Source organism: Pseudopodoces humilis, chromosome 9 (genome assembly GCF_049639895.1).
Source record: "Pseudopodoces humilis isolate 2021_Gansu_Grassland_sample_001 chromosome 9, ASM4963989v1, whole genome shotgun sequence".
In the NCBI taxonomy this organism is placed as follows: domain Eukaryota; kingdom Metazoa; phylum Chordata; class Aves; order Passeriformes; family Paridae; genus Pseudopodoces; species Pseudopodoces humilis.
Window position 1 is genome coordinate 9,434,125 of NC_142208.1, and position 27,008 is coordinate 9,461,132.

Below are 27,008 nucleotides of genomic sequence, written 5' to 3' on the forward strand. Positions count from 1 at the left end.
TCCACACAGGTCCATGTCCTCACATATGGATTTGGTTTTTTCACTTTCTTTCCAATATTTATCACTGAATGTGTATTTTGATTATTTGTATTTTTATGGTTATTTTTGAAATTGTTACAATTAAGTTGCAATTAACTTCACTGTTCTCTTGAAGATATGAAGTCTTGAACCTCTAGAAATCTGTAGCAAATTCCCTTTCACATCAATGCAAATAGACAAAATAGGTGAAATCCTAGTTTGTGTTTGTTTTTAACACGTATGTTAAGTTCCATTTTTTATGTGCAGCATAATTTCAATCCTTTCCTATTTGCTAAATCAAAGATATCTAAGTGTGTAAGATGGAAACTGTGACTTGACTGCTTTTAATGGGGTAATTCTGGTGCCCCCTGTGGCACAGGGAAAATTTCACAGTATTGAAATTCAGTACCAGATTGCTGTGATGGAAAATACACAGCCACTCTGCTACATAGGCTGTGAAAATGATAATCTACTAGTTAATTGGAAGAATTTGCATCATTAAATGCATCTAGGATGGAAGAAGTCATCTGACTCTCAAATGCATATTACAGTGGAAGAACTTCTGCAAAACTGTTGCAAAACTTGGTGTAAGGATTTGAAAGCCATCAAACTGGATGATTATTTTCTAGAACTTTCTTATTATGTACATAACTATAGATGAATCTCCATAAGGGACTCATAGGGAGAAAATACTGATTTCCTGCTTTTATTGTGGGCTGCATTCAACTTGGAGGTTTGTGGGTATAACAACCAGCTTCTGTTTCAGCAAATCAAACAAAATATTCAGCTGAATTAAGACACCGTCATGTAGACTATTGAACTCTAGAAGAAGAGGTGAAGGACAGGGGAAACGGGACAGTCCCTTGGAGAACAAGGAGTATCATAAATTCCAAAGTACCAAGCACTTGTTCTAGGTCCTGAGGAGCATAACTTGTCAAATCAGTGCTTCTGAGAGAATCAAAAGAAAATATGAGATAATTTGCACAATAGATGGCAAATCTGCTTAGGAAAAAAGGCTGAGGGTGTTGGAGGGCTAACGTTGGCTGAAGAAACAGCTGTGGAACTGTAAGGTTTCTTTTGTTATTTGATACTTGCTGTGCTCAGGAAGAAACATTTTGGGCTTTGTACCTTGAGCAAGAGAATCACCGAATTTCATCACCCTGATAGGAGTAATTTGTAAGTTACAGAGAGATAACAATATACCTATGACATAGGTCTAAAGAAGTAGACATATATCCATTATGCTTCTAGGCCACTGCTTATGGACAAGACAACTATGTACAGTGATGTCCTGATTTTCAAAAAAACCTGCTAACTTCCCTCCATTTGTCTGTCTGTAAGAGATGAGTAATTCTCAAATTTGAGGGAGGTGATGGAAGACATTAGTAGTTCAACATGTTACTGAAATGGTAACAGGCTACAGGACTAGATTATTATCATTCATTTCAATATATTTGATGGAATTTATATAGCTGACAAGACTGTGGCAGGCTCTTCACAGCCATTTCAGTCCTGAGTGCCACATTTCCTACCCCTGGCATCAGTGGGAGCAGGACTGGAGTGCTGTTTAACACCTGGGGTAAGTTTCAGTCAAGCAGGACCAACCCCGTGTTGCAGTCCGAACTGCACAATGGAAAAGGCTGAACAAATGTCTATCTTTTCTTTGCATAATTGTGCTTTTCCCTCAGTAACCCAGCCTGCTACTATGTTTGCAGCTGCAGGTTCAAACATAGTAGGTTTTATGCTCTCCATGTAAATGTGCGCCTTCTTAAGATGCTTCTTGTTTTATTTAAACTCTAATTAGTACCCCTGTTGAGCATGCCCCGGTGGCTCCCAGTTCTGCTGCTCCTGCACCACATGCTTCAGCACCTCAGCCTGCTACTGCTGCTCCAAACACAGCCAGCCTGATGACAGCACCAGCCACCGCCTCAGTAGTGCAAGAGTCTTTCTCATCCTCCTTCCAAAGGTAACGCTCCATTGCTTTATACCCCTCTGGCTTTGGACATGCTGCATACACATTCTTAGCTTAAGAATGTAGTATGAAAAGCTGTAACCTGGTTTATATGCTTTTATATATTTTGGGGGGATTGGGTGGTTTTTTCTGGTTTTTTTTTGGTTTTTAATTTTTTTTTTTAATTTTGTGATGTGTTGTTCATGCTTGCATAGAATTTGCAGAATAAAACCTCCCTAAAAATAACTTAATTTTCAGAAAGCAAGTCTGGGCTTAAAATTAGAAATGTTTTTACACCACTTATAATAAAACCAAAACAACTCATAATAGTTGCAGTGAATGAAGATTCTTTGAATAGTATTTCTGCAGTAGGACAAGAAATGGAAAATCAGAAAATGCCATTTCCTCACATGATTGAGCTTACTGTGTCACAGCAGGTATCAGTAAAACGTGGTGGACATTTGATGATTGACTTGCTCTGTAAGTTAAATCAATTCATTTCTATTAGATTTATCTATTTTTTTTTTCTAATGAAAATTAGCCTACAAGCTGAAGTAAGTTTCAAGGAGATGCATTCCTAACACTTGTAGCACAGTGGGAGTTACAATTGTATATTAAAAACTGTCAGACAGCTTGTGAAGAAATGTGTGGGATTTATACAGCTGTCACTTACATTACAGTAATTTTGGAGATAGTGAGTTCTTTTGGTCTATAATATTCTTTTATCTTTGGGTTTTGCTACATGTAAATTCTGAAATAATGTCTATTTAAGCATGCTTTTAAAATGCAAGGTAAAACACATTTCCAGTAATAGAAACCATTTTAAATAATTGAGACCTCAGAGGTATCATATTTTAGGTATGTATAAATGGAATTGAAAATGTTGTCTTGGCTTTACCTTCTTGATTAATTTTTGCTAGTTGACTTGCATTATATATATATATATATGTATACCAAGTAATTAGTTTCTCACTTTAGTCAGTTTTTACCTAGCCGTGACTTACCAGAATGCAGTGGTTTTATTCCAATGCACTAAAATCCATTAATCAGACAGCAAAGGAGATTTGAATAAAGTCTTATGTTCTAACTCAGAACTGGCCTGAGAGGCACTTCCACATAAAATAATGATAATGTTTAAGTAATTTTTATCCCTCGGTTGAAACCATAGCATGAAGAAAATGTATTACCTAGTATCTGCTTCAGACAAAAAAATGCCTTTACTAAACTAATCATTCCAATTCATTCTGGTTTCTATAGGTCAATCTTCTGTCTGGGTCTGCTTGCGTAGTAAAATTTTTATCTTGTATTTAGACTCAAACATCTTCAGATCTTTCAGATAAAAGCATGTATCATTGACAAAAGTCCTGTCCTGTAATACTGTCTTTCTTAGTTATTGAGAGAGTCTGATTTTAAAATTTTTCCATAATGTTTGCATTTTGCCTTGTGTTCTGTAGGAATGTGCTTGGTTGTGCTTTTCTGTAAGTCTGCAGATGTGTGCTACAGAAAACCTGTTCCTGGTAACTATGCAGCAGTCTTTCTGTGTCTGAATCCTGCCAGAGCTTGGTTCTGATGTCATGATTTGTGTCCCTGTTAAATCATTTTGTTCATGCTTTCATGCTTTTATGTGTCTTCTGCAGAGTTCTTGCAGCTCCCAGCTCTCTTTCCCAGCCTAAGCCTTTCCATGGGCCCACGAACATGTCATTAGCAGCTTCCACTATTTCATCTGCTATCTCATCTCAGTCTAGGTATATCTGCAAAGCTCTCTTCTTTTAACCTAATTTGTTTTGATTTTGTATTATGCTCTCTGATATGAGGTTTTCAGTTTCTGAAGGGATTGATTTGGCAGAGAAAAAGCACAATGTGTTTAAAGGAATAGCTCCTTCCTTATCTTCTGCATGACAACCCAGCTAGGAAACAGCTAAGTATTAGATGTATGGTATGTGACCACAAGGTCCTCTTGGAGCAGAGGTTGGTTTGTGCTGCTTTTGCCATCCGGAAATGAAAACTGTCTAGAGACACTGGGTGAGAATGATGGACCTTTTTTTTTCTTGGTGAAAATGCGGGATCACAGGAATCTTTTATCACTAGAAAGAGAGAATGCTGCTGTACTGCCTCACTTCTAAGCCTTTTCACTGCTTTCGTAACACTTTGACAACTTACAGAGGAAAAAGCAGTAGATTTTAAGACTCATTTGAACACAGTTTTCAGAAATAATGAAAAACTCAATCAGCAATACATCTGAGAGTGTAATTATCCATGTGTGTCTTATCTTTATATAAAAAAAAAGTTAGGAATCACCCAAAGGCGATGTTTGAAATTGACAAAGGGCACAAGTTTGAAGGCTTCACACCAAGAAGTGTAATGGTTTTTCTCAAAAGAATCACAGAACAGTTAAGTGAGCAGCACAGGTAGTACTTAGGAGCAGTTTGATTGGCTTCATATCACTGAAACCAGTGCAAAAATGAAATAGCTATGGAACCAAACATCGGAAGAGTTTTCAGTTTTAGGATGTGAACCTGCCTGTTTACAGCCATGGGAATTACAAAGGGGAAGTAGTCCCAATATGGAGCTGATAAAATGTAAGAAACAAAATTAACTGCTGATGAGTGGAAGTATACCAATTGTAACTTCAGTTTCAAGAAGCCCCTGGTACTCAGGTAAGGTTCCTTGCTTTTTACACAATAATTAATAACTGTACACATTTGAGTTTGATTAAAAATCTGTTATTTCTCCTGAGCTACAGAAAAGACTTGATTTTAGGGTTTCTCTCAGCTGAAGATTGAAATGTATCCACCAGTCAGAAGCTGAAGTTAAATGGAAGCTTTGGTGACTATTCTGGCCAGACAGAGCACATCTATTCATGTTTCACCAGTCTGTATCTTAGGACCCATCTAAATCTTTCCTAAGAGCTTGTTTCCATTCCTGCCATGGAAATCATGGAATCCTGGAATGGATTGGGCTGGGAGGGATCTTAAAGATCATCTAGTTCCATGGGCAGGGACAAGTTAAGCAAAAATTATGCATAATTTACATGTAGAATTAGTAGAAAGGTAACTTGCTGACACTATTTGCATGTCTTTTTTAGAGGTAATGTAAAATTATTTTTGATTGAGCTTTTTTCTGTTTCCCTTAAATTTCATATCCATTTAATGGGAGAAGGGAAGCTGTGTGAGGCCTCAAAACCATGTAAATTCATTTGTAGTTACGTACCAATATGGACTAAGCAGTGTGAAACAAAATTCTAATGAGGATAAAAAGATGACACTGAGATATTGGGACTTTTGAATTGAAAGTAAATTAGTAAATTAGATTGGCATGGACCATTGCTGTTTTTCCTACCCCTTTGAAAGGAAGTGACTTGCCTGGGGAAGCTGTGTCTCCACTCTTGAAGGTTTTCAAGACGTCACTGGCTAAAACATGGAGCAACCTGGTCTGACCTCAGAGCTGGCCTTGCTTTCAGCAGGATAGATCAGATTCTTCCTGAGGCCTCTTCCAACCTTAAATATTCTGTGGATCTATGAAAAACATCTGTCCATTTCAAAAAGAAATGCTTTAATCAGAGTCCTCTTGCTTGCACCTCGCAATTGTTTTGGTCACATATAAAAGTTCTACAGCATATCAACTTTATACGCTGCTGCTTTGTCGATGGATGACACAAGTGTGATGCTGTCATCTGCTTCCTTATTACCAACAGGCAAATGTTATTGTCTTGGCTTGGACAGGGACATAAAGGCAAACCAGAGACTTGAAGGACCTGTAAAAATTCGGTTCCGTGATAATCAAGTACAAGAAGCAAACTCTGGTTGGTTGGTTGGTTTTGGATGGCTGTCTTGCAGCTGGAATAGGTTCTTTATCTTGGTGTACTTCTTCCATGTTAGTTTTAAAAAGTGTTGTGTATTATAGCTTGTGTATTCAAATGTAAGGGACTCAAACTGGCTTCTAAATTGATGTATAATTCAAATTGTTGAGCATCTGGTAATTTTCATTTAGAAACCAAGCGATGCTTTAGCATGCCAAAATACAGACTTAAAAATCCAGTTTCAGCTTGACATACACCAGAGGAGTATTGTGTTTTTAATACAATTTTATTTCAAAATAAAATATGGATGACCTTAATAACAACACTGTTTTACAGGCTGGGGATATTCTTGGGTAGATGAGGCTGAGATTTTATCACAATTATTCCAGTGTTTGGTGTTTTTTTCCTTGTAGTTGCTTTTAAAAGAAAACACAGGAGGATTTCTTGATTAATATCTTTAACTATTTAAATCTGATTTTAACCTTTGGTACATCCAGTTCTATAGTGACTTAGCTTTTGTGAGCATATGCATACAGTTAACATGATTAAAGTCTTTATAATGTTCCTGAAGAGGAGTGTTTGAAGTAAATCACTAACCTTTAACACAGACTGTGTTACTCTTTTACATCTGCAGTGAAATCTGACATACTGTTATCTATTCCACTTACAATCTCATTTAACAGAAGCAAGCACAGCAGGAGAGTTTTGAATAAGCTCGAAGCTCTTTAGGGATGGGTTATTCTATCCAAGGGTTAAAGCAGGGCACCCCATGCCACAGCACTCTGGGAATACAAAACCAGGAGAAACAATGGAGAGAGTTACAATTACGGTTCTAAAGGTCAGGTGTAGCTTTTGATCAGGAGATTTTAATCCAAGCACTGTGTCCATGGTAAAGGGAAGAAGAACTCTTCTCCAGAAGTCAGGAAAATAACTGGCATAAGGCAGACTCCTGGTGATTCTGGGAAATGTGGGCTGTGCTTCTGTGGGATGGGATTGATGCCATGTAGTGCTGCACTGCCCTGCAGACAGGAGCTCTGTTCTTTCTGAATCCTCTTGTTTCTCAGATCATAGATTATGCAGGCTTTCAAGTACTCCCTGTTTTTGCATAAATGACTCATTTCTTTTCTGAAATTACACTTTTTCCACAAGAAAAAAAAAATCTACCTGTTTACCTAAGACTGTAGAAGTAGAAAGGTTCTGCAAGGCAAAAGTTGAGCATAGTGGGTGGATGTTTTTTTTTCAACTGTGCCAGCCTGTCCTTTCTGTGGGGTTCTCTGAGCTGCCTCATAAGCTGGGGCACTTCCCTGATCTTTGGCCTTTGGTTCATTCAAGGTTTGCTTCTCGGGTTTGATGCAATGTAAACTTACGACACTGAGAAAAATCCCTTGTATTTACTTTTTTGTGCTAATAAAAATAATTAGAGTTCCACAATCAAGTAACAAGATCAGATGAGAGTGACTTGTGGAACAATATACTCAGCTCTTTGACTTAATGTTGCCCCTCTTCAGGTTTCACTGTGATTCCCAGCTTAAATAAGAAAACAAAATGCAATGTAATACTCATCTTATATGAATAAAAATATGTACATGTTGTTTATTTTAGCATTTAAGAGTACTTCTTACTCATAGGAAATTCATGGTAGGGCAAGATATCCCAATCTTTTGTGTGTATTTTTTTCAAATACCACTTTTGTCTCATTTTAGTTTCAACCGGCATTCTTCCACCTCCATCAGCTACCAGTCAAAGCAGAGGTATAAAAATGTTTTGTGCAGCTATTCTACCTTAAAAGCACTTAACAAACCAGTTTATTGCTACTAGTAGGCATCTAGTGAAGCATTAACATAAAAATGATCTGCTTAGAAATATTTACTCTTTCTTTTTCTGACGACTAATAGTTTTCAGAGCCGGTATTTAATTTGCTGCCTGTCACATGCCATTGACTGCTACAGATAAATTCAATAAGATTGCTTTCACTGCTTTTTGAGATGCCAGTGCTTCTTGATCCATTAAAGCATCTTTGGTCCTTACAACATCTTTTTATTCTTTCTTTCTTTCTTTCTTTCTTTCTTTCTTTCTTGTTTCTTTTTTCTTTTTTTTTTTTTTTTGTTCTTTTAATCACATGCCACCTCCTTTTCTTCATCAGATTTTCTGATAAATCTTTTGTTCCACTAAACCCTTAATGATGTAGTGTAACACTTTGTCTTTGACAAGCTTTCTTATCTTCTTTATTGTATTTAATATGCATCATACACATGTAAAGGGTTAGAAGTTTTTGTTACTTCTTTTAATTTTGCTATGGTTCTGGTACTATGAGTGTGGGGAGGAGTGTGTTGTTTTGGGGTTTTTTTCAGATTCATTTTCCTGAACACAAGGAAATGTGTGGTATGGCTCTACTATGATATTACATTTGGGAAACACTTGAATTTTGAATAACCGTTTTCCTTCATGACAGTCTAAGTATTACTAATCTGGTTCAGGGTTTCTTTATTTATTTTGTGCATTAAGAGAGATTCAAATAAGTCTTTCTAACCACTGGACCTGTGCACCTGGGAGTAGACTTTCCTGACTGGATGACATTTACAGGTTAAGGCTGTGCAACACATAATTTTAAAATCTTTTAACCCACATTGTAAATATTGGGCAGTGAACTCTCTAGTTTACCCTGGGTAGCAAATTTTAAAACAAGAACAAATCTTTAGATGGTGTGTTTAGCCAATGGCATTTTGAAAGCTGTGGGTGAAGCCAGTGTGCCCACAGTGTCTGTGTGCCTGTGCTATGGCAGGAGCAGTGGCCCCTGTCCAGTGATCCCAAGCACAGTGCCTTCTTAGGCACCACACAGGAGGTATCGTCAGGAAATAGATGGAAAGAATGGAAAACAGCAAGTTTTACGGTGCTTAGAACAGCTTTGGCAGTTACAAATCACAGCACAGTTCACAACAGAATTTACAGTAAATACAAACCCACTAAAATAGTTTACCTTGAAGAGCTGTGTTCACCCATGGTATAGTGGACCCAAATCCAGGCCTAAGCCCTGGACTTGCTACAGAAATAATTAGCTATAGCCATTGTAGCAATAGCTAAGTTTCTAGGTCTTGCTAAATAGACAAAATAAGTTAGCCTGAGGCAGCAATGCTATGCAAACTAGATCTATAGTAGAAACACTCTCAGAGCAGCAAAAAGCTACATTGAGGACAGGTTTATTCTGTTAAAAATTAAAAATGGAAACTTTCCATTTCTTAGAATGTTTCTTACCTGTACTGGAAGAAATCTGCTGGGTTTGCCATGTAAGACTATAATGTGTTTTCTCCAGATGGCATCTGTTTCCACTCTTAAAAAAGTAAAGTCAAGATGGAGCAATAATCTGGCAAAGCAGGATGCTCCTTTTCACTTGCTGACAGATGTTTTCCTATAGAAAAACCCACTATGGAAATAACTCCTTAATTGTCAGCATAAATAGGTAGGAATCTGTAGGTAGTTCATAGGGCAGTGACGCTGAAGGAAAAAAAGAGCAAAACTGTGTTTTCAGGGTGACTAAGAAGGATGTTCTGTAGTGAATAGGTTTTTCTTACTGCACACATCTCATTATCTCTTGCTTCCCTTCCTCATACTTCTTTATTCTCTCATGCTTGTTTTGACTGTAATGCTCTTTTAGCAGTCTGTGATGCACAGGCACTACAAACAGAATCATCCCAAGTAACTGGCTGATAGAAGAGGCATATTTTTTAATCTGTTACTGTAATCAAACTGAGAATCATCATCTAAGCCATAAAATAGAGGAAAACTGTTTCTTACTAATGTTTGGAATCCTGAGAAAATGTTTTTATTCTAGGACTGCAAGAAAGTGGATCATAATATTACATATCATATTTTTTTTTCTGAAGGATGAATCTGAACATTAGGAAAATTACTGTAAATTTTGGTGTCAGTCTAAATACGGAAAAGAGATAGCTCCAGAAAAAAATTTAAACATCACTTCAATATTTTTGAAAAGAGTATAACAGTACATAAATACTAATTATCATTTGTAATTGTAGTAATTGTGTTGAGCAAGTATATTTTTAAATCTAGGTATCTCTCATTGATTTATCTTAGACAAGACCAGGCCTTTTTGTTTGCAGAGGAACAGAAAACACAAACTTTGTGTGCAACTTTGTGAAGCCTTATCCCTTGTTAAACTGAGAGTTTCAAATTTGTCATATTCCCTCAGCAAGCTATTTTCTGTGACAACAACAGGATCAACAACGTGCCACTGCTTGAAATCCTTATCTGACTAATTTTTCTTTCCAAAGAATTGTCCAAGACTTCCTTAGCAATGATAAAGACTGATGAATCTCCCAACATTCTCTCTGTAGTTCTCACAGACAGTTCCTCTTGGAGTGCTCTGGATGCTGCCAGGTCTGTTACTTTATGGTCAGTAATTTTTGCTGTTTATAAGGTTGTTCACACCCACATTTTGCTTTTAGAAACACAACCCAGTCATATACACCAATGCCAGTCTCTGGAAGCTACAGTGAAAGTCCTGCTCCTTCTGCTGCTTCAAAAATGAGAGTTGTTACTACTGCCAGCATAAAGCCCTCTGTCTACCAGCCAGGTAAGGAGCCTTCAAAGTACTGAAAAGATTCTGAAAAAAATGCTCATGCATTTATTTTGGAAAAATAAAATACAGAAAGCACATATTTTGTACACAGACATATCAGAAAGTATTTATATATATGGGACTAAATCTTGCTAGTTTTGCCTCAGATTGTCTGAAGGTTAAGGATTATGTTGTATTCTGCTTCAGAGTTAAAATGTAGAACAAACTGAGGGAAAACTAAAAGCAAGGGAAAAGTCTAATAAAAAATGTGTAGCCTGATTTTTTAGCAGAAATACATTCACAAAATAACACAGTGTATCCATTTAGGAGGACAGTGACACTACAGAATTGATAAGGCAGCTAAAGAATGAAAAGTTCAGGAAGGAGGTAAAATAAGTGGAGTTTGCTTGAATAGGATACATTTGCAAAATAGGTAAGACCATGTATCGAACTTCTCAAACTTAGGCTTATATTTGAAATAAAGGATGAGGCATTAAAGCACCTCATAATGCTATTCCATTTCCCAGAGATCTAGAAACTTAAGGAATGTGTTTGGCTATTCATTCATTTGGAAAATATGCTCCTTGATACTATTTAAATTCCCTTGGTATTAATGTGTTACAAATGGACTGAGCTTTTAAAGCCATTGATGACCAAAATGCGAACCTTCAAACTGAATGAGTTAAATGAGGCAGCAGTATAATTCTAAAGGCAGTTCTGTTTCAAATTAAGGCTTTTCTGATCTTAGATTTTTAAGAGAATTAAAAAGTTGGTTTATATATTTACAGTCAAATAAATATGGACAAATCAAGAGTTCTAACAGTCTTAAACTCTGTCTTCTGTGCTGTTCTGTTTCTGGATGTATTGAAATTGAACAAATGTAGGAATTTTAGTTAGACATAAAGCAGACAAATCAAATGATCTTTATATTTGAGAATAAAGGTAGAAAAAGTCAAGTCAGAGCTCTCATGAGCTATTTAAGGGTCTCAATGTAAATAAACCTTCAGCTTCTCCTCATTTGCTATTGGTTAAGTGCACCAGTCTACACCATGTTCTCACTGAAGGCAAATGCTATTATTTTTGACTTGAAAAGATGACGACACCAGGTATATTTCTATAATATAGAAAAGAGCAAAGTGTGGCAAGTCAAAATATCTCCTAAATACACTGACTGACATTAAGCCCTGTGCTCATTTGGGGAAGTATAAACTCCAGTTCAATATACAAACCTGCCACAGAAATACATCTGCAGCTATTTCCAATTTTTGGCTGGATCTGGTAAAGTCAAAGCTGGCTGTTGAATTCTATTTGGCATAAGAAGAAAGGCTTTTTTCCTGGGTTTGCTCCTGGGTTGGGCATTTTCTTTGCACTTTCTTACTTTGCTGGTGTTCCTTTGCGATTCCTTACGTTGCTGTTTTTGAGCCTCATTGCATCTCAATAAAGGCTTAAAATATTTGGCAGAGAAAGAAGTCCTCCTGTACTGTTTAGGAGTTTGAAATATTCAATAAGGAATTCTAAAATACCTTCATAATTGAACCCTAAAGTGACTCAGGTACAAGAGATGTTCCAGGCAGAGATGAACTTCTTTCAGTGAAGATTTTTGGTTCTTGTTTGGTACCTTTTTTAAAGTGTTATATATTTGATGTAGTAGCATTTCAAAGTGGTTTTGGAACATGAGCTTGCCTCGGAGACAGTTGCAGAGCAAATGGGAAGTTGCCACTTGGGAAGAAATGGAGGAAATGGCAGTTGCTGTCACAGATGGGAAAATCAATAGTACTTAGAAACAAACCACCAAGATGGAACCTCATCCAACTTTGCCAATGACTGGCTTCCCTTGGAAATGTGGGGCAGCAACTTCCAGATTAAAACACCAATAAACAGGCTCATTTACCCAATAGAGAGACACCTGAATCAGTCACTGAGAGGATTTACAAGGCTATTTTAATCTTTCAGACTGAAAAACCTCAAACAAACTGACACAAGTCTCAAAATGAAAATGCATTGTCGAACATCTGGCTCAGATGGGATTTATCAGGCAGTCTACACTTTCCCTAACCTAACTCAGATGGGAAATTTTCTGCTGGTAAATATCTTTAGTTTTTTCCAGTAGAGAAAGCTATGAACTTGGAAATCTTTTCCCTAAATTTCATATCCTGTTTTTAAAAGGAGCACAGATTTCTCTTCTGAACAAGGCCCACTAGATGGCAGAACATACCTGGGTATTCCTTTCCCGTAGACTTTCCCAGACCAGGATAACTTTTCACATACCCCAAGCAACTCCAGCTCCAGTTCTGTACCACGAAGTAACACAATACCAAAATGTAAGAAAGCAGATCTTTCCTGTTAAATCCCTAAGTCCAACTGGGCCTACTTGTGTATGTAAAATTGGTCAAGCATAAAGGCCTGATCTGCTCTTTCAGGAATTGGTAGAGAGATTCCCACAGTTCTTAATGGACTTTATATTGAATCCTAAGCATCTCCAGCTTAGCTGAAGCATCTTCCACACCATTTCATTTTTAGTTCCCCTAAATAAGAATAATGTCTCCCTATAAAACATCATCTGCTTTGTCTGTCATCTACTCTATACTATAAAAGTATATGAGAAAACTTTGGGCTTCGAGGATGTGGCCACCAAGTGTAGAACAAGCCATATCAGTTGTGATTGTTAATTTAAGTTGTTACTGAAAATAGGAAAGAGTAACACTTTTGTCATTTACTAACAAAGGGTAAAAAAAAAGAAAAAAATGTTCTCACAGTGCAAGTCAGTGTGTGACCAAAGCATTTGAGACTCTATAAATCTTTGCTTTACTAAATGAGTCTTGGTAATGTGTCTTTTTGTCTGGAGAGAAAATAGCCATAGACCATAAATAAAGAGCTGAGGGGGAGAATTCCAAATTCCCCAGAAGCAAGGAATTGGTTTGTTCCTACTCCTGTTAAGAGAGACCTCTTCTCCTGCCATTCTGTCAGGATAACAATAATCCCATTCATTCTTTCCTATTCTAAGAGAATGTGAGGGCTGAGGGAAACAAGGTGATAGAGGCTAAGTTGCTGAATTATTTGAAGTTTTCATTTTTTAAGTTAATGGTCAACTTGTACAATACTGGTATTTTGAGAATATATTCTCTGATATACTGAATTTCAATACTTTTTTAGCAGCAAACAGCCCCTTTTTTTCTGCTGATTAGTGTTGAAAGACTTTTTGAAATAGATAAATGTTCTAGATGAATGTGTATGGCAGTAGCTACTAAGACAAAAGAATTGTTCGTATAAGCTTAGGGATGTAGTTCTAAGAAAACAAGGTAATTCCCTTTTAATAACAATTGCTAAAATCTCAAAGTTAGTGAAATCTTTCTAATGTATTGCAGTGGTGCTATTTTGAAGTAATAGAAATTGCAGCTTGCTCACAGGAGGAAAATGTATTTTAATAAATCAAGCCTGTAAAATTAAATTATAACATCTGAAAAGAGAACTCTGGGTAGATGCAAACACACAGCATTTGTAATTTTGCAATAATTCCTCCAGTACTTCCTTTTAGTAACTGGAAAAAAATCCTATTTTGTTGTTTTATTTTACTTTCCTTTTTTCTGTTTCTTTATTTTACTGCAGCAAATGGAAGAGTGAAAAGAAATAGAAGGGAGAGAGAATGTAGTGAAATGAGTTGAAGTCACCTTGCTTAATTAGCCTCATAGGTGGGAGCCTTTTGAGCTCACCAATTAGAGATGAAATATTAACTTCTAATTTTAATCTTAATACTGTAATACATAAATAGCAAGAGCCTCAGGATCTAAAGAGATTGCTTATAAACTCTGTTCTGAAATTTTAAAATACTATTTACCATTTCCAAGTTAAAAAAAAAAGAAGAAGCCTCCAGCTAAGGCGGGATACAGTTTTATGAAATAGAAACATTGCTGATGCTATACCATAGGAAATTTTTATCAAGAAAATGCACTAGGTTCAACTCTGACCTCAATAAAAAGATCACGAGAGTGATCACAGTGCGTACATATATATGCAATTTAAGCAATTGCCAATAATCAGTGTAAGTTACTATGTGGCAGGGTGTGGGCTGAGGGAGGGGTGTTAAGTCGAATAAAATCTTCTCAGCACTTAATTATGCAGAAAGAGCCATGTTACTTTCAGAAGAGCCCTCTTGGCTGAAATACCTCCTGCAAGCCCCTTAAACCTATACATGTTGTATTTGGTCATGATTTTCTTAGTGCTGGGATCTACTGTACGGAATGTTTGCCCAGACTGCTGGAAAACTGGCTTCCAAAACTGTGCTCTCTCATTTGGACGAAACAATTCAGCTCTCTAAACTTCTTTTCATAATAATTTGCTTTGTTTTCCTTGCAAAAGGAAACTTTAGTGCTTTTAGTGCTCCTGTACTTGGCAGAGTGAGGCTGTTTCTTGGGCAGTAACTTCAGTCCTACATAATGCAAAATCTGACGTTTTGAATAGAACAGGGCAATGGGAAAACTTGTCAGTATGTGCAGCCCCTGGCTCCTGCTTATTTTGATGTGATAAAGCTCCACCCAAAATTAGAGCCCGGTGCACACAAACACGGAGACAGGCTGCACTGAAGGTTTTATGTGCTAGTCAAAGGGTGGAAGAGATAAAGGATAGTATTCTGTTTTACACACAGGAACTGAGGCGCAGACACACTTCGATTTGCTCAAAGTTACACAGGAAGTTTGTGGCAGAGCCAAGAACTCAACTGAGATCAGTCATAACCACAAGTCTGGCCTTTCTCTAAGTGCTGTTGGCTTTATCTTGCTGGTCATGTGAGCTGAATTGTCTCCCTCAGTATTGCTTCCAGTGCTCTCTATCTCTGTGTTCCCTGTGGGAGCCTGTTTTTCTTCAAAAACCTAGGAACAAACCTACAAATGCTAGATAACAGTGACATCTGTAGAACATGTTGTATTTCAGTTAATATAATGAGATAAAAAGTTAAGCATAACTTACTGAAATTCTGGGGAATTCTATCTAAAACTTTACTATATCATCTGGCTTATCTATTTTTAACCTTATCTTAAAGAGTATATGACAGTCTTTGAAATTATCACAGAATTGCCATATCCATTCCTACTAGAAAATTAAGAGATGATCTTGACAATGATCTCCATAAAATCTGTAAAAGCCAGTAGGCAATGATTTCTGTAATTCTTGTATATTAGAAGTCAGTGATTGTGCTGATACCCTTGGCTTCAGCCCAGAATAAATGAGCAGCAGTGGGACAGGCCATAATTAGCTATCACCTAAAGCTTATATTGTATGTGTGTCGTGGAGTACCCTTTGGTAAGTGTTGCTGTATTGACAGTAGAAGAAAAAGACTTTAAAATCCTTCTTGGTTTCTTTTGGGATATTTAAAACAGCGCCAGCACCAGTTCATTCCTACACCCCTGCCAACACGGAGCCTGCGAGTCGCCCTCCCTGGGTAACAGACGACTCCTTTTCCCAGAAATTTGCACCTGGAAAATCCACCACCACTGTCACAAAGCACATCCTACCAAGGGGTGTTCCAGTGCCATCTCCTGCCACAATTTCTGCTTACCCGTCTCCAGTTTCAACTTCTTCCCAGCCCCCTGCATTAGCCCGGGGAACAGTTCAGAGGGCGGAGCGTTTTCCAGCCAGCAGCCGAACTCCTCTCTGTGGGCACTGTAACAGCATCATTCGGTAAGGTCATGGGCCTTTGAAGAGGGATGAAGCAGGAAAAGAAGTTTCCTTTTTTTCTCTCCAAAAGAGAGGCTGATTATTGTACATTAATATACAGTTCCAGAGCCCAAGACTCCGTTAAATTACCTAGCAGGAATGTCCGTTGTCTGCTTCATTCATTTAACATTTCCAGAGCTCATTTTGTTGTTGTGTGGTTCACTTTTTATCACTGTAAAGTTATGCATGCTAATTGTTTGGCTCTTGGACGCTGCAGCAAATCCCTGCTTGATTTTAAACAGGTTTCTGGTCCTAAGGTAACCCTTTGAAGGAGGTTCATGCAACTTTATTGGGAGAGTTAGGGGACTGGGGGCAGAGGGGGGGGGATTTGGGAGAGAAAAGGAACTGGGCAGCATTTTGGAACAGCAGCCAAATGTAATTGTTGCTTTTGTGTCTGGAGAAAGATAATGCCCACACTCTATTACCAGTGATTCATAGCATGCCTCTCCCATTTCTCCCAATTCACTCTGCTGGATCAGTGCCTTCTGTTAGCCTATGCACTGCTGTCCAACTTTAAGCAATCCATGTTTAATGACAGTCTTCCCCACTAAAAGGAGCTAGTTTGGTGTTGTGGAGCTGCTGATTATTGCCCTTTATATGTTCTGGAATGGAAATATTCCAGTAATAATCACTATATCTAACTACAATCACCGGAGTCAATTACCAAAATGAATTTAATGTGTCTTCCACATAATGAAACAGCAAGTTGTCACCTGATAGTCTGACATTTCTAGAACATGCTGCATGCATTGCTGTCAGACAGAAAGAAGGCAGGAGACTTTAGTAGCTCTTGTGAGGTGTGGGTGTGTAAGGATGGAAATTTGCTTGTTATTTCATGCTTTCAAATAGTAGCATTATCTTCTGTTGCTTTGGGCCTTTTCCTATTCTCTTTGCATCTGCTTGCAAAGACCACTTACAGCTTTGCAGATACAAAAACAATTGATTTTTCCAACAGTTGTCTGTAAATGCAGTGTATGATACCAAACAATAATGTAATGTTTTAACCAGTGTGTTTTGAGTAATAGTCTTGAAAAAAACCTCTTCTATTCAGGTTTCTGAATGTTATTTTAATATGCACCTCATGATTCAAGTAGCTTCTTACATGTGAACATGGTGTCTGACAAAGAGAGTTTGCAATCAGGGTCATTCAACCTTTTTGCAATACAAATAAGACAATTACAATTGTTTCCAGAGGTCCTTTCCTGGTAGCCATGGGTCGCTCTTGGCACCCAGAAGAATTCAATTGTGCTTACTGCAAGACATCCTTGGCTGACATGTGCTTTGTGGAGGAGCAGAACAGTGTGTACTGTGAGCGCTGCTATGAACAGTTCTTTGCACCAACCTGTGCCAGATGCCACACTAAGATTATGGGGGTAAGAGAACAAAATTAACCCTTTCTGCAACTGTGTGGATCTCTGAAATAGTGAAATAGTTTAGACTGTGAGCAATGAATGTAGATGTTTTATTATTTCATCCTTTTAATTATTTCCCAGCTTTTTGATTATTTCAGAATGAGAAACACATTATTTTATAATAATTTTTATTCATCAGAATACAGATATTTCTGTACCTCACTGAGCTCATAGACAGAATATGTAATCCAGGTACCATCTCACTGATGTAAAATAAGTAACACTTTCTGGGTAGTTTTTTGCTATCTGATACCCACTATGTAACTTCTATCTCTCTCTTCCTTGTAGTAAGAGACTTGAACTGGGTTTTTATTTCTTACACAGGACTTAGTTAAAATTTCAGTAGGGAAATCAGTGATGTTGGGAAGAGGCCTATTGCTCTTGCTGCACCTCACTGTTAGTTAGTAGCACAGCTGTTGAAGAATTCTGCTTGCTTCTTATAGTTAAGAAAATACAGAATAAATACAAAGATCTGAATTCCACAAAGCCAAAAATGCCACTTTGTCTTAAAGGAGTCATGTACAAGTAAATGTACAATTTAATCTGCTCTCCACTTGCCTTAGATGGTGGTGAGGTTGGAATACCATCAGTAATTTTAGCAGTGTATTTATGCATGCAGTTCTAGTGAATGTGTGACTCAAATGAAGAAGCAATGAGACCCCCACTAGTTTTTCATTGCTTAGCTGTCACCTTTTGACGTCTGTCTAAATGTTGGCATTACAGATGCTCTTCTCTGCAACTGCCAGTTAGCTGTGGCAGCATCAGACATCGATGGTGAAGCTCTGGCTCCAACCAAGTCTTGTTTGCTACTGCAGCAGAAGGAGTAATTTATAGCAGAGTGCTGACTTAACGTACCTAATGAATGCTGGCACAAATCAGTTTCCCATTATGGATTTTCATCAGGAAAATAGCAAAGATGCCAGCTGCCTCTATTTATATTAATAAGATTTCTCAAGCTAATTTTGCTTCTTACCTCACTGAGGTTCAGAAATGGATCCAAACATATTTATCAGCAATAGTTGTTTTGCAGACAGTAACAGAAGTTAATGAATCTCAAATGGTGATTCTCTAATGAGATATATGGCAACTCTAAATTAGACTTATTTTGTCTATTCACTGGATTGAAAGCATGGAAAGAGGACTTCAATCCATTTTGTCATAATCAGTGGATATTAAAAACAATCTTTAAAAGTGAATGAGAGTCTATGTGTATGATTGGAAGCAACATAAAATAGGATCTAGATTCTCAGCTGGTATAAATCATTGCTGTTTCACTGAAGTTAACAAAGTTAATTTACATCAGTTACGCAGCTGGCCCTTGGAAATCTGGGCAGTTGGACAGAGATACACTGACAAACATCATCGTGGCTACATGTAAGATTGACAAATTAGCAGGTAACTGTGTATCAGAGCCCAGTACAGCAGCTTTTGGACTTGGAAGACTTCGTTATGACAAAAGAATGAATCAGGAATAGAGGTTTCTCCATACTGGACAGAAGAAGCTGATAAAATCTAGATGTACTCAAATACTCTGAGGAGAATTTTGTTGCACAGAACTGGGTTTTTTTGCGATAAACACATGGACTAGGGAGAGACATGCAGATTCATTTTTACTAATCACATAAGTTAAAAGAACCTTCCCTTTTTTTTTTTTTAGATTTTTACATTAGTTTGTGAATCATTCTTGTAAGAAGCATAAAAAAAATGCTACAGAATCTAGATTATTTTGAAGCAACAGACTTACACCACTTATTCCTGGTCTTAGAAAATGACTCTTTGAAATTTATTTAACAAATCGTACTCTTGTGTCGGAGAGTTCATACTGGCTGTGGCAAAACAAAAGAGAAAATAATCAGAATCTTTGTGCAGAATCACTTCTACAACAGTGACTGGGCATGTTGATACAAACTGCTGGCTGAACCATGTTGTTTTACTTTGGCAAATACATTGTTCTAGAAAGCTTGCAGTCCTATTTCCTCTTTCTTCCCAAAAGGAGCCCAATTTCTGTCACAATTCTTTCTTTTGAGGAGGGAAATTGGCTGATACAGAAGGGAAGAATTTAGAGCATCTCTGCCTTGTGTTTGTTCTCCAGGAGGAAGTTGCAGGGCTGGCTAGTCTGCTGGAGATTTTTGTATGTTTGTTTGTTTGTTTTACAGGAAGTGATGCATGCCCTAAGACAGACTTGGCACACAAGTTGCTTTGTCTGTGCTGCTTGTAAGAAACCATTTGGGAATAGCCTGTTCCACATGGAGGATGGGGAGCCTTACTGTGAGAAAGGTATGGCAGTCTGGACAGTTCTGCACAGTAATTGTGTGCTTCGTGTTCATGGAAACAACGCAAGAATAAAGCAGCTGGTGAACAAAATAGTATCAGATACCCATCCTGCATGGATTTTGTTTCCTCTCTCCACACATACAAGTGTTGTGTCTCTGTATTTTTCTCCAGTTTATATGAGAGAATGGTAGAGCGCTGGTCTTTGCCTCAGTGTCCACAATGCCTTCCCTCACTTCTCTCCCTTCTGTATTATCATACTTTGTACTTTTTTCCCTACACATCTTCCCTTGTTCCACTCCCCTCCTTGGTAGACTCTGCTCACCAGAAATGAAAAATTAGTCTTCTAGGGCTGCCCACAATCCCACTGAGTTGCTGGAGCTGTGACCTCTGATGCTGTTGCCTCACCCTAGATTTTCTCAGCCAACACTTATGAGAAGATAGCTCTGCACAGATGTGCAGCACATGCTAGTGCAGATTTTGCTTCCTGGCTGTTGCAACAAACTGCTTCTTGCCAACTAAGAAAAGAAAATGCCGTGTTTCCCCAAAATGGTACTTGCCATGCAAACAAGTTGCCTGACACAGGGAGGAAGGAGGTTAATGTTTAATTGGTATTCCCTCTGTATTCCCTTGGTGCGTTCAGTGAGCTCGTGGCTTACTTATCTCTGGAGATTCCTTCCTTATGGTTATGCCATTCAGATTTTACAAGTCAGAGTAGCTCTTAGTGAAGAACAGAAACCATATAGCATGACTGGCTGGGTACCTAACCTTTAAAATTGGAGGTTTTGTCAGAACTTCAAATAATTCTCATTAATTCCATATACCTTTGGAATTTCCACTAGTATTTTTCAATGTCAAGCCTATCCAAATCACACTTGACAAAGTAAAGATGTATTAATCAGCCAGTATGGGGTTTCCATAATTTTCTCTCTTTATGGAAAAAGAGCATTAATCCAGGCATGGAAACTTGTAACATTCCCTTGTCATTAGACTCTTTTGTATAACCATATTTGTCCTATGAATAAATTCCACATATACTAAAGCTAAATTGAAAGTAATGTGAGAAACATAACTTCAAATTCCATGGACTTTTTGTATGTCTTCTGCATTTGTAATGATAAATGTTATACTAATGGGGGATTCTGGACTGTGCTTGTAATTAAATAATGAAAGAAAAGCAAATTTCAGTAGGAGTGTTTCAGTAAATGTAGTGGGAATCTGAGCAAAAACAATCAAAACATTCATTGTCTTGAAATGTTCTATTTCTTTTGGACAGTATGATTATGTTAAGAGTTTGGTCTAAGTTTTCTTTTTGTTTCATTTTAGATTATATTGCTTTGTTCAGCACAAAATGTCATGGCTGTGATTATCCTGTTGAAGCTGGAGATAAATTCATTGAAGCTCTTGGACACACTTGGCATGACACCTGTTTCATTTGTGCTGTAGGTTCTACAAGAAATGCTATCTCATTCCTTTATACTCTTAAATTGTGTAGTAATATCAGAAAACCTAAAAGCAGCAATAACTGGTAACACATGCTCAAGGATGCAGAGGGATGGAATCTAATTTTTTACTTGCATTTGCAGAAGGATAGGCGTCATTTATCTTCTCCTCCATAACTTTCACTAGAATTATGAAATTTGACCATCATGCGTGTTTTCTAATAGCACATCCACTTTTAGATATTACATACAGTAGTAAAGAGCACTATTGCTGTTATTCTTTCCAGTGTTTGCCAAATAAAGATAGGGCAAGACTGAAAGTAAATTAACACCATACCGAACAGTATAACAATAATCTTACTTACAAAGCAGTGAAGTTTGTATTTCCATGCTGAATGCTTGTTGAAACTTGCAAAAAGAAGTCTGTTTAGAGAGTGGGAATAGTAATTAGCATAGAAGTTGGTCAAACTCATCAATCTGTGGTGTGCACATAGCTCTAGCGTGTGGCCCGCATATTCCCACACACTGCACACAAAGCAGAAAAATCCGTGTGATAAACAGTACTTTCATCTGGTTCTAATACCACTGTGCAGATCTGCAACATATTATTCCAAAAGTAATAACATCTAGAATCTCTAATCAGCTAAAAATAGTATGTTGGCAACACCAAACCAACAGTGACAATTTCTAATGCTTGTTTAAGTCTAAAATTTAGGTAGAATAGTTGAAAGTACAGAAATGTTTATAAATATCTGAAGCTAAACTAGCTTTGCAAAAATGTGTCTTGTGAAAACTTAAATATTTTGGAAGTTCCAACATGGAACATTAAGCAAGTTTCCTTCACAAGCTAACAGCTCTTAATCACTTATAAATATTGATCACTTATAAAGATACTTTCTCTGAATATTTCATGTTTCTTTTTTGCTTGTTCATTTGCCTTAGCTACCCTGTTTTCTGTGGGAGTGATAGTTTTATTATATGTTGTTAATATGCAATTCTCACTGTGGGGTTCTTTTTAAGGACCTAACTTTATTTCCTTCAGTGGGTTAAATCAACAGCAAATCAATCCATGATTCCTAAAGATCACCAAAGAAATGCATAGGCAGAAGAGCAGTACAGCTGAAACTGATAGTCACATCTTTATCCCTTTTTCCTTAATTATTCCTGATTGCATTTATTATTGATTTTAGGTCTGCCATGTGAATTTGGAAGGTCAGCCATTCTACTCCAAGAAGGACAAGCCACTGTGCAAGAAGCATGCCCATGCCATCAATGTTTAAAAGAAGAGTTGGTAGTCAGTAATGCTGGGGTAAAACAGATGACTAACTGGGCAATCATAAAGTTGATAACCGTGGCTAGCATTTCTCTCGGTAAAAGCTAGAAGTTGGTACTTCTCAAGTTTAACTTTATCCTCTTTCATACATGCAGAATGTGCTTTTTACAAAGTTCATACAAAAACCTATTGAATGAACAGTCAAAACCAAATGAACTAATGAACTAGTCCATTATTAGAGCAACAGATGGCAGAAATATTGAAATTAACTAAATACCTTAATATAAAAAGTAATGTGCAAATATAGTTTTAAGCTAACTACCCACAGCAGTTTTACTGCTTAGACCACACACTGGTGTTTAAAAACAACTGGAAAAATACTTCTGTATTAAGTAATTTTTCTTTCACAGCAATAATGAGTAAGTGCCATATGTACAGTCATCTGTAGAACCAAAGGCCATAGCTTTCAAAGGGAAATAAAATAGATTAGGGCTTCCTCTAGGAAAAACATTATGTTGTGGTGCTACCTCATAGCACCAGGTATTTTAGATTCTTTCCAAATAACAAGTCTTCCTTGGATTCATATGTAGCTGGGAAGCCTAGGTGACAATCCATAACAGTTTGAAAATAAAATGGTTGGGTCAGCCTTGCTAGTGCACTTGGCTTCTTATGTGCACAGTAGATAATTCACTCTCAAATCATAATGGAAAAGGACAACTGGCTTTCTCTGAATTGTTCTTACATTGAATGGAATAGAGCTGGCTGGAAAGGCCAACTTTTAATTCAAAACCAGTTTTCCTTTCCTCCCACAGAAAAGGAGATTCAATCTTGCTTTGGTTTCTAATTCCCACTGATATCAGAGGGAGGTAGGAACCTACGTCTGGACCTTCACACCAGTGAAGGTCAGAAGAAACACAGCCATCCAGCACAGCTAGGTTGTGGGAAATAGCCTGCAAAAATTCCCTACTCTATCCCACATAATTAGGAAAAAGGCTTTTTTTTTTTCCTAAAGTGAATGAATGTTGATCAAAAATTCTTAAGGCAGCAGGCACATATTCTATTCCTTTCCTTAATTTAAATGCAACACATCATGAATTGTAGCAGTATTTGCCATTGGAAAGCAGTAGCTATGTTCTAACAGTGAGGATAACCATACAGTCATCTTTTCTAATAACCATACAGGCATCTATCCTAATAGTTTGAGAATAACTTTCAAGTTAGTCAAACAGTTCTTTATAAAACTCTTTCTTTCAAATGAGCAATACCTGTAGTACTGATAATACTTTTGAATTTTTGAATATCAATGACTTTTATATTGGAGACAGCAGTTCTGTCTGATGGAGTTAAGATGGAAAGTCTGATCACCATTCAAGCTTTATTAACTCATTTAAGTGAGAATTATGATGTGTGTGTTGACAGCTTGCAGTACTGACAGTTTTGAATTAGTACTTCTGAGGCTGAGGATGCTTTCTGTGGGCCACATGCTGGTGCCATCTGCACCTATTTTACCTTTTGTTCTGAGTAGCAAAAAATTACATAACATTGTCTGTCTTGTCCCTCCCATGGGTAATGCCCATTTCATTTGTGCATCTTTTAAGCGATGAAAAACTATCCAAAGCTTGGGGGAGGATTAAATGAAATTTGGAGTTCTAATATAAGAGTTAAGTTAGCTGCAGGCAGTCTGCATCTTGGGCAAAAATAACAGCGTGAACTGCCTGTGGCAGTTTTGACATGTATGACTTGTATTTATTCAGTAGGTATCTTAGTTTTCACTGATCTTAGCAGTGATCTGATCTCCATTGCTACAGGGTCAGATTTTTGTATGCATGAATTATTCTAAAATACTAGTACATTATACACTAAGCCTTTTTTTTCCTTTCTTTTTTTTTTTTTTCTTTTTTCTTTTTTTCTAAAAGTAAGCAAATTTTCTGTTTTCAGTTGGTGCTGGGCTGGTGTGAATACGGTCCCACAGATTATAAAATCCAAAAATCTGGCTCATAATATTCTCCAGAGGAATAAATCATAATTATGGAAGTTAAATATTTTTCCACTCCTATTTGACTTCATTAAATACATATTCACACAAGTGAGAAAATTCTACATTTCCTTTTCATTTTTCAGTGCCATTTGACAAAATGCTGTTTATTATTAATTGTTCTTTGAGAGAATTCACATCAGCATACTCTCTCCTGAGAATGCATCGAAGATATTCTTTAGGTAGATTTGTGTCAGTGTTGGCCACTGACACGGACTAATCTCTGGCTGCAACATCAGAACAGGGAGTCAGGCTCCATGGGAAGGGCTTGTGATGATGCCTCAGGAGAATTTCACGGGGTCTTTCCCCTCTGATCTGCATGTGTTTATATGTGTGTCTCATTCTCCCCTCCACCTTCCCCCTCCGTGTCCCTGTAAGACTCCTCTCCGTGGCAGCACGAAGGATAAATCATTTTAGGATCTGCCCAGGGATGTCGGGCTGCAGCTTAGGGAGGAGTACAGTCTGGGAAGCCGCTGGCAGGCAGCACGGCTGGGGCTGAGCTTCCTCCAGGTCCCTGGGTAGGGCAGAAGTGGCAGCTGAGGCGGCCCGGGCCAGCCCGGAGTTCCCGGCGTGGGGCGGGGTGTGGGAATCGGGGCCTGCCCGGAGGGGAGGGGAGGGGAGGCTGCCATCTCACCGGGGAGAGAACCTGAGACAGCCGGAATGCAGGGGCTCTGCGGGCCTCCCTGAGTGGGGAAAGATGAGGCACTGAGGACACGGGAAGCCCGTCCTGAGGCTGGGCTTGGAGGGGAGGAGCAGCCAAGTCAGGCCGGTTTCACCAAGCCGGCATGTCAGAGTAGGGGTGGGGTGGGGGGCAGCCAGGATGACTCACCACAGTCAGGGAGAGGGCTCCAAGTAAGAAATTAGGGTAGAAGTAGCTCCCGATAGCCCAGAGAGGTGGTTTGAATACGTACAGAGGGGTGAGCAAGGATACAATCCGGTAAATCTGAAGCCTGGACTGCAGGAAAGAGAACGCAGGGTATGTAAGCAGGGCTGAGCTGGCTTGCAGCGGGCGCAGCAGCGCAGACCTCAGTGGGAGCCGTGCTGGCTTGAGAGAGGCCTGAAGATTTCCTTGGGCAGAGAAGCTGCGCTGCATGCCCTGCCTCCAGCTGGTGCCTGAGCGAGATTAAGGCGAGTTTACATAGCACTATATGAGCTACGGTGATATCTCTGCATGAAGAACAGAGATACCCTGAGGATTATCATGTAATAAAATTTTCCTGTTATGACTTGTGCTGCTTCGTAATGTGGTCCAAAAACAGGGAATCCACGTACCCGCCCTTGATATCTATATTAGGATATAATTTTTGCACATATCTGAACCAGAAATTTGTGAATAATAATGTAGCATTTTAACTTTCACAGGGGTAGAATACCACATAACTGCTGATACTCTTCTGCTACGTCACTTTTGTGATAGGAAGAGGGTAAAATGCAAATATATATATATAATAATATATATATCTCTAAATTCAGAAAATGGCCTTTTAACTATCACTGAAAATAATGTACAAAAATATGCAAGATGAATAATGTGTACTTGATTATGTTTTATGTCTTGTAAGAAATGCCTGGGATAAGTCCTAAGTTCTTTTGAATATTTCTTTTAATTCTAATTAATGTGAGGTTTTACCCAATAAATCAAAGATACTGTACCTCTGAATGATCAATTAAAAAGATCAGTCTTTTGTCTAACTAAAAAGTGTTCAGTAACTTTTCAGTCAAAGGATTCAAAAGCTTTTTTAATTCTTTTCTCTCTTTTGGTGTTCTTTTTTGCAGAACAGGGCAAATTAAATGTTTCCAAAGAAGGCTACTTTTATTATCTGGACAAAATAAAACAGTCTTAGGACTTTTTTTTCATTCGTTTTTACTATATTAGATTCACACATTACACAATTCTAAAATCAATTCAAAACAAGGAAAAATATTTTCCATTGGTCCTTCAGTGGTCAGTACTTTGGGTGAAATGTTTTGCTGAAGATTACTTGTATTTATGTTTAATAATGTGAAAGTCCACAGCACTGAACACACTCATTAGTGTCTAATGCTGGGCACACTAATGTTTGTTTGCAATATTTGTCTCTTGGTAGTGGATATTAATTTGTTTAGTATTTATAAACATCAAAATTTGAAACTGAGTGATTTATTGCCTGCAGTGATCATATATTAGAAGTCTAGGTTTTATAATATTTTGACATGTTGACTTGATGCCACAAGTGCCCTTGCTTTTAGATAGATATTTTTTCCTAAGTTGCTAGTTATTTCAGAACAGAATGTCTGGTGGTTTATGAGATGTGAGTAATTATGTTGCATGGATTATCTGTGCCAACATGAATAAAACAGTATAGTAATAAAAGCAATGTGCAAATACAGTTTAAACTTAATGATTTGGGTATATTTATTAATATGCCATGTGAACAGCTGACAGCTTTTAGCCATGTAATATCAGTAAGAAAGCATACTCAAGCTTGTACTCTCTACTTCAGACCTGAAAATAAAAATTAAAAGCATTGGTTTCAACTTTA

The 27,008-nt window shown here is 37.7% G+C and overlaps 1 protein-coding gene across 8 annotated transcripts in view; it reads left to right on the forward strand.

Moving 5' to 3' along the window:
- The window catches only part of LDB3 (LIM domain binding 3), a 110,714-nt gene extending 83,706 nt beyond the window's left edge, over window positions 1-27,008 (forward strand). For 4 of the 8 annotated variants that reach the window (XM_088059326.1, XM_088059329.1, XM_014250325.2 and 1 more), the window contains 9 exons: window positions 1,823-1,984; window positions 3,607-3,714; window positions 7,472-7,519; window positions 10,232-10,359; window positions 15,717-16,017; window positions 17,246-17,426; window positions 19,622-19,742; window positions 21,063-21,178; window positions 22,369-27,008. In XM_088059326.1, coding sequence (XP_087915452.1) covers window positions 1,823-1,984; window positions 3,607-3,714; window positions 7,472-7,519; window positions 10,232-10,359; window positions 15,717-16,017; window positions 17,246-17,426; window positions 19,622-19,742; window positions 21,063-21,178; window positions 22,369-22,458 — 1,255 coding nt within the window. In that variant the 3' untranslated portion in view covers window positions 22,459-27,008. The remainder of the gene's footprint in view (window positions 1-1,822; window positions 1,985-3,606; window positions 3,715-7,471; window positions 7,520-10,231; window positions 10,360-15,716; window positions 16,018-17,245; window positions 17,427-19,621; window positions 19,743-21,062; window positions 21,179-22,368) is intronic. The other 4 variants (XM_088059328.1, XM_088059330.1, XM_088059327.1 and 1 more) reach the window with 3 other exon arrangements.